An 8,237-nucleotide genomic window follows, 5' to 3' on the forward strand; every position below is an offset into this window, starting at 1 on the left:
AGCAGGGCGGAAGGTGGGCTCCAGTTCTCCGGCGCGGCCGGAGCCACGCGCCAAGTTCCCCTCCTTCCTCTTACCAGGTGAGGACGCTCCCTTAGCTCCCGGCAGCCAAGCCGGAGGCCCCCGCGGCGCACAGCCCTCGGGCCATCGCTCGAAGAAGACTGCAGCTCCCCCGCCCTGGACGCGGGCTCCGTTGGAGCGGGACTTCCGTTTCACCGCTGCTGTGGGTCCGCGCTCGCGCCTTACCCGGATTCTGAGCCCACCCCTTCCTCTCTCTAAAGTCAGCCAGAAAGCCTAATCTTAGCGGCGGTGCCTTAGAATCCCGCAAGGGCTAGTGGCGTCACGACTGCCCGCCAAAACGGCCCCACCCACCATAGAAAACCGACAAAGGATACAGAGCGCTAACATTCCGCGGGATGGGACTTCCGGGCCTGCGCGCGCACTGCCCACCCGCTGGCCCCGCCCCTCTGGCCCGAGAGAGAGCCCGCCCCTCCCCTCGCGGGCGTGTGTGCTTGCGTGTTGAGTTGGTCCAGTCCTTTTGAACTCTGCGACACTATCGTTTGTGGCCCGGAAGATTCCTCTGTCTATGGGATTCTTGAGGCCAGAATACTGGAGTGGGTTGTCATGCCCTTCTCCAGGTGATCTTCCCAAACCAGGGATGGAACCCCCGTCTCTTGCGGCTCCTGCATTGCCGGGTTCTCTTACTGGTGAGCCACCGCCCCCCTCGGGCCGTTGTGGCTCTAATTTTCCCGCTCGATTCCTGCTCCCGGGGACTGCGGAAACCGGGCAGTGTCGCAAGATTGGTCTCTGGGCGGAAAAAGGGAAACCTCAAAACAGACTAAGAACCGAGCGGTAACTTGAAAATTCTTCCCTCCATACTCCTCAGCCTGCCTTTCTGTAGTACCCTTCTGTACTGTTCATACATGATGGCCTGCCTCAGGGAACCTTGCCCCTCTGCCTGACTGTTAAATCAGGACCTTTGTTCAGGACCCTGTTCACCTGTGGATGGCTACAGGAAGAAATTGACACATCCCTTCCCCCAGGCTTGCCATTCTAGGAGATATTTGCAAGATGAAGGGGCTTTTTACTTCTCTTCCTCACCCCAGCCCCTCCACCTACACGTTCTATAAAAGAACCTGGCATCCAGACCCAGATAAGATGATTATTTTGAGACATTAGTTTGCCATCTTCTTGGTCAGTGACTAAAACCAGCTGGGACTTGGTAATGCTGTCTGTTCAAGCCCAAGCTGCCTGTTCTCTTTATTTGGTGCCCTGCAATAAATGCTGTACTTTCCCTTAACACAACTGCATGTCAGTAGATTCGCTTTGTTGCAGACCCACGTTTGGTTTAGTAACACTTCCAAGACACAGTTCCAGTCTCTCTCTCTTTTGTGGCATGGTTTCTCTAAACAATGTGTCTGGAGAAGGATAAGACTGAGTGCATATATCTGGCAACCAACCTATTTTCAAGAAGGAACCAGCAAGGTAACACACCTTCTATTACTTCTCATCCTTCTCTACCTAACTTCCCTCCAAGGTGTTACTCATTCTGGTTGTCCTGAATTTGTACCTTCCAAATAAAGTAACTTTTGCCTGTAGGGCAGGATCCACATTTTAAAATGTTTCTGTTATTGACACTACATATTGCATGGCATTTGTTCAAAAAAGATTATAAAATATATGATCACTGTGTGGGAATTCCCTTTCTAGTATAAAATAATCTGTGGAACTGTACCAGAGAGAAAATGCACATCAACATACAAAATATAGCCGGGGTTTTTTTTTGCTTTACTACATCATACATTCACATGTTTAAAAATTCATAAAGTACAAAATGAATTAACAGTGAAAAGACTTCTTCCTACCTTTGATCCCTAGCCTCGAATTAGTTTTCTTCCCTAAAACAACCAATGCTACCACTCTTTAATGTATTTCTTCAGAAGTTTATAGATATAGTAGCCTATGTATTTATTTTTGCCCTTTTTTTCCCATTGAGCAATAATGTTGGAAATATTTTTAAACACATCTTGGTGATTACTCTGTGTTACTATACAGTTACATGAAAGCTTTTTCATTCTCTTATATTGCTACACAGAAAGTATCCATTGTGTCAATGTATTATAATTTAATACTCTTCTCACTTTTGCTATAAAAATAAGCTTGTAATAAATTGTATATATGTATTGCTTCCCATTTGCAAGATAAATTATACTAGACATGGAATCTCTGAGACCAGTGTAACAGATTAGCTTTTGACTGGTGGTATCAACTCTTTTAGGGGTGACTTTTTATCTTTGGGGGCCGTCTCTGCTTTCCCCTTCTCAATGATCTGAACAGCCTTCAGCAAACCATCCTGCAGAGCCTGGTTCTTTACCATATTAGAGATCATGAAATTGATATCTCTTATATACATCTGCCTTACTTTAGCAATGTAGTGTTCTGCCTTGTTACCATGTGCTACAAAGAAGATACACAGTGCTGTGATATCTCCTTCTTGCAACCCATACTCCTCCAGAACAGACTCCCATACAACTCTGATGCGCTTGTTCTTGACTTTTCGTCTAAGGATGGAGGCTAAGGTGGGAAGACTTCTCACCAGATCTGGCAGCTTCTCAAGCACACGAGTGTGCAAGTGGACAAGTACTTCAATGACGTAGCTGTATAAAATATTCAGTTCCATTGAAGTGAACCTACAAAAAATGTGGGCACTTCTTAAGCAGTAGAACTCTCTATGTACAGCCATAAAGTGAATTTTATTAGGATAATTCAAAGAATTATAAACATACTAGGAGAACTTTAAACAGATTGGGTTAGAGGTCTCCAGAGAAAGAGAACAAGACTTGAATCTCTTGACATAAGAAAAGCCATTGTTTATCTAAGCAGTTTTGTGATCTAAGCCTGGCCACAATGCTTGCCCTGGAACAGGCCTCAGTAATTCATGATCTTAAGGGAAGTGATGGAATGTTGGAACAAAGGAAAGGCCATCAAGAAACAATAGATCAGTGATAAGTGTTAGTTGCGTAGTTGTATCCAGCTCTTCCTGACCCCATGGACTGTCACCCACCAGACTCCTTTGTCCCTGGGATTCTCCAGGCAAGAATCCTGGAATGGATTGCCATTTCCTTCTCCAGGGGATCTTCCTGACTCCGGGATTGAACCTGGGTCTCCTGCATTGTAGGCAGATTCTTAACCATCTGAGCCACCAGGGAAGCCCAGTTCTTCCTAAAAGGATATAGGTAACAATCTGATATGTATCTTAGAGTTCTGCAGGAACTAAGGCCCCACCCAGGTGGTCGCGGTGGTGGTTGTTCACTCACTCAGTCATGTCCAGCTCTTTGCAACTCCATGGACTGGAGCACGCCAGGCATCCCTGTCCTTCACTATCTCCCAGAATTTGCTCAAACTCATGTCCATTGAGTTGATGATGTCATCCAATTATCTCATCCTCTGTCACCCCTTCTTCTCCTGCCTTCAATCTTTACCAGCATCAGGGTCTTTTCCAATGAGTCAGCTCTTTGCATCAGGTGGCCAAAGTACTGGAGCTTCAGCTTTGGTATCAGTTCTTCCAATGAATATTCAGGATTGATTTCCTTTAGGATTGACTGGTTTGATCTTCTTGCTATCCAAAGAACTCTCAGGAGTCTTCTCCAGCACCACAGTTCGAAAGCCTCAGTTCTTTGGTGCTCATCCTTCTTTATGGTCCAACTGTCACATAGCTTTGACTAGACAGATCTTTGTGAGCAAAGTATTGTCTCTGCTTTTTAACACACTGTCTAGGTTTGTCATAGCTTTTCTTCCAAGGAGCAAGTGTCTTCATTTCATGGCTGCAGTCACCATCCACAGGTGGAGCCCGAGTGGAGGGTAGAATGATGATATTGACCTTTTCTGACCCTTTTGACTTCAATCACTAAAGCTTGAATTCTGTCAACCTTTGCCCCAGTTCTGTGCTGGTCGTCTCTGTTCAAGCTCCTTCATGAATATGCATCTATCCTTAACTTAAAACTTCCTGATTTGGATATTTGGGAAGACACTGCTTAGGGAAAGATCCCTGCTGTTCTCCTTACTTGCTGCAAGTAATAAATCCTTCCTTGTCCAAATCTTTGGCTTGGCTGTGTCTTTTGGCCCAACACCCACCAAGAGGCCAACCCAGCTTTTGGGTTCGGAACAGAAACAGCTGTTGTAGTTTAGGAAATACTTTAGAAATAGGGCCTGTCCTATTACAAAAGCCAGGACGTGAAAGCAACCTAAGTGCCCATCAGCAGACGAATGGCTAAAGAAGGTGTGGTGTATATCTACAATGGAATGTTACTCAGCAATAAAAAAGAGTGAAATAATGTCCTTGCAGCAACAAGGATGGACCTAGAGGTTATAATACTAAGTGAAGTAAGACAGACAAACATCACAATATCACTTATATGTGGAATCTAAGAAAACAGTACAAATGAACTTACTTATGAAATAGATTCATAGACACAGAAAATAATTTTATGATTACCATAGGAAAGTTAGGAATTTAGAATTAACAGATACATACTATTAAAAGAATTTTTTTAAAAAAGAAAAGAAATAGGGTTTGCACTCAACTGGATAGCTTAGATCTCAGGCCACTCATACTACAAATTTTTCAATGGCAAAGCACTTATATTATGCATCTCTGTGTTATTAAAACTTTGCCAAGCAAGGGACTCTGAGATGTGTACCACAGTATGGCAAGTAAACCAGCACTCAAATCAATCTTTTTTGAGTGAATGAACCTGAGAAAATGTGATTTCTTCACAACCCATTGTTGGAACCATATTAAGAAACCCAGTTTTAGAATGACCACTGCAAGCTCTCATGAAACTACATAATTCCACTGATTTCTGATTAGATACTCACTTGAGTGACAGAACTGCTGTCCATAGCTCATCTTGGGCTCCCTGGTTTGCCAAAGTCTTGCTATGATCTTCAAATTTCTGTGTCAGATTATCCTTGATGAAGTCCAGTTCTTTAAAGTGTGCTTCTAAAGCTTGGAGTTTGTGGTCTACTCTACAGGATAACAGAATCAAAGGTTAATTTGGGTCAGAGTACAAAACTAAGATTTCGCCTGAAGATAAACCTACAATACACTATTTACAGTCACTATCAGTAGCTACTTAAATTTTACAATTATGGATAGATGTTCCCATTTGCCATTCTCTCTAGTCATCATCCTAGTTCTTGCATTCCTTATATTGCCGAACATGTGAATTGTCTATCTCAACTATCTGCCTCATCTTTATTAATATATTGTACCTCATACTTTAAGAAGTATTTTATACAAACTTTAATTTGATTCTCACAATAACCATAAGTAATGAAGCAGTCATTTTTACTATTTTACAGATAAAGAAATTGAGTCTCAAAAAGATCAAGATTTAACCATCATATAGCTATTAACAAGTGCTGAGACCCATATTTATTAAGGTGGCTTTCTCTACCTTACTCTGACTATCAAAGTCTTATCCATCAAGGATAAGCTCATTCCATGCCTGCTTGAATCCCTCAGCCTTTCTATCTGGAGATCTGCTCTTTGCCTGCTTCTCTGTCACAGACACTGTCTCTATTACTTGTCACTCCCATCTCTTCCTTTATTTTTAGAGTTAGCTTTTCGTGATCTAAATTGTAAACTCTTGAAGAGAAAGGATCATAGACTATTTCTTGAACATCTTTATGCTTGTCCCCCAATATCTAGCAGAGGTCTTACACAGAAGTAATAAAACATGTCTTCTATGACATTATTAGTGAAACGCTAGGCAGTGTAACAACAAAAGGGGGACCTGAGTTGCTCTGAACAACCCTGATCATTAGAGGGCGCTGTGGCACCAAAATTACGTCTAACTGAACCACAAAGAACTGAAATCCCACAGCTCACTTGTTTGAAGTCACCCACACTGTCTTTCATGAAGTGATACACAGCCAGTTCCCTGAGTTTCTATGTCCCCAGTGACCTGAATACTGTTGTGGTTGCCTAGGGTTCTGTCCTTGACCATCTTCTCTTCTTGGTCTTCACTTTATTCCAAGGTTAATTAGCTTCAGGTACCACCCCTCTCCTAAGCTCTAGAGCTGAATTTTCAACTATGTTTTGTACATCTCCACTTAGATGGTGGTATCAGACTCAACTGTCTTAAGCTGAATTTACTAAGTAAACCCCTCCCCTTGCACTCTATCTTCAGAAATTTCAGCAATGGATTTTTCTCATTGTTCTGGATTCTATACGCATATAGATAAAGCTCTGTATGAAATGTGCATTTTCATTGGGAAGATCCCCTGGAGAAGGGAATGGTTATCCACTCCAATATTCTTGGGCTTCCCTAGTGGATCAGATGGTAAAGAATATGCCTGCAGTGCGAGAGACCTGGGTTTGATCCCTGGAGATGGGAATGGCTACACTGCAATATTCTTGCCTGGAGAATTCCAGGGACAGAGGAGCCTGGCAGTGTAGAGACCATGGGGTTGCAAAAAGTCAGATACAACTGAGCAACTAACATTTTCACTTTTTTTCAAGGTTCTGTATATGCATTTTCATAGGAACATAGGCCTACATGACCTAATATGCCAGCATTCTGTCCACATGTCAAAACTACTGTATCTGATAAACTCTTTGTATTAACTTTTAGACCTTTAAGAACATACTTCTTATAAGTCATCTCCAGCTTGAACTCTAGAGATAAACTCTAGCTTGTCCATCAGTATAAAGGTTTATATAAATTGAAGCAATTATTTGGAATCCTTTCACCAAAAGGCATTCCTAGATCGTTTCAAATAAATCCTAAGGAACATGTCTGCAAATTTGCATTTCTGTGACAGTTGTCCAGCTCAGTGAATGGGATCACCATCCACCCAATTCCTTGAACTAGAAATCTCAAAATAACTCACTATTTTCCCCCTTTCTTTCCATCAACATGTCTCTAATCTATTCCCTCCTCTCTATCTCTAGTAAGTCAGTTAATCACCATCTTTCACTTCGACCTAGGATTACAGTAGTCTAACCAGATTTCTGCTTTTCACCTCCAATCCATCCCCGAGAGCTATTCTTCTAAAACACAATTCTGTTCTCATAACTTGACTTTATATACATCTTATGCTGCCCTGACTTGCCTAGTGATACTGCTGGAGTCAAGTTGGACTCCTCAGCAGGAATTGTAGACTCTTTAACCTTTGCCCCTATCCTCTGCCAGTCCTCTTGCACAACTTAGTCACCAGTCACATGAGACATCTAGCTGCTGACTGAATAGGGTATGAGTCCAAGCATCTGTGGTTTACATGTACTGTTTCCTCACCCTAGAATTCCTTCCCATATTTTTATTTCTTGCAAACTCCTACTCACACTTTCAGATCCAGTCTAAATGTCCCTTTCTGAAGGGTTCCTTTTCCTAATATCAAAGGCAAAATTCATTCCTCTCTTCATGTCTCATAGCCCTTTAGGGGCATCACCATTATAAGGTCAGTCACGTTAAATTGTAAACATTTTTTAATAAGTCTGTTATTCCAAAGGCTGTGAGCTCCTTGAGCAGAGAAACCACATTTTACTTATTTTTGTAAACCCAGCATATAGCGCATGCATTAATCGAATGGAATATAGCACCTAGGAGGAGATTTTTCTTTATTATTAATGGACACAATTTTTGAACCTGAACACATTAACAGAAAAAGAATTCTAATTAGCATGCCTGTAGTTCTTTGCCTGTTTTTATTCTTCATTCTTCTCCTACCCATCTTCCCAGAAAAGCCGACCCATGCTTGCTCCCTCCCTGTAGCCCTTAGCAACCTTTTCATTGCCTCCTTCAAGGATATCAGGGTTGTGGTTTCATTGTTCATCTTCTTAAGGCAAAATGAAAAGAAACAAAATAAGCAAAACAAAAGCCCCACAGAGATTTGAATCCAGGGTTTTCTGCTGCTATCCACTCAGCAACAGGCAGCAGCAGTGTGAGTATTCGATCTAAATTCTGCCTGAAAGGTCACTCAGTACAAGAAGCTTTTAATAGCTTGTACATCCAAATATAGTTTCAAAGAACTGATCGTGTGAACACAGGTGTCCTGGGATGCACTATAATATTTGCCTTTGAAAAATGACCCATAGTACATCAAATAGATGTACTATGTAAATGACCCATAGTAAAACAACCAGATGTGACTCAGTGTATATTCTGGTAAATGGATATATAGGTACACAAATGTATACATAAACTAGGATTAAATTTGATGGAAATACTACTCTC

The 8,237-nt window shown here is 42.0% G+C and overlaps 2 protein-coding genes across 3 annotated transcripts in view; both read right to left on the bottom strand.

Moving 5' to 3' along the window:
• The window catches only part of RNF168 (ring finger protein 168), a 25,972-nt gene extending 20,988 nt beyond the window's left edge, over positions 1-4,984 (bottom strand). Inside the window, exon 1 of one of the 2 annotated variants that reach the window (XM_043473259.1) lies at positions 4,876-4,984. The gene's annotated coding sequence lies outside the window, so the exon portion shown is untranslated. Of the gene's footprint in view, positions 1-74; positions 243-4,875 lie in introns of those variants that run through there. The other variant, XM_043473258.1, reaches the window with a different exon arrangement.
• Positions 1,769-7,952, bottom strand: SMCO1 (single-pass membrane protein with coiled-coil domains 1). Its single transcript, XM_043473261.1, has 3 exons — positions 7,787-7,952; positions 4,876-5,025; positions 1,769-2,687 (listed from the first exon to the last, which is right to left on the bottom strand). Exons 1-3 carry the CDS (start codon positions 7,834-7,836, stop codon positions 2,243-2,245), a joined length of 645 nt encoding a protein of 214 aa, XP_043329196.1. The 5' UTR covers positions 7,837-7,952; the 3' UTR covers positions 1,769-2,242.
• Between the last annotated feature and the right edge of the window lie 285 nt (positions 7,953-8,237).

The sequence above is a fragment of the Cervus canadensis genome, chromosome 7 (genome assembly GCF_019320065.1).
Source record: "Cervus canadensis isolate Bull #8, Minnesota chromosome 7, ASM1932006v1, whole genome shotgun sequence".
Lineage (NCBI taxonomy): Eukaryota > Metazoa > Chordata > Mammalia > Artiodactyla > Cervidae > Cervus > Cervus canadensis.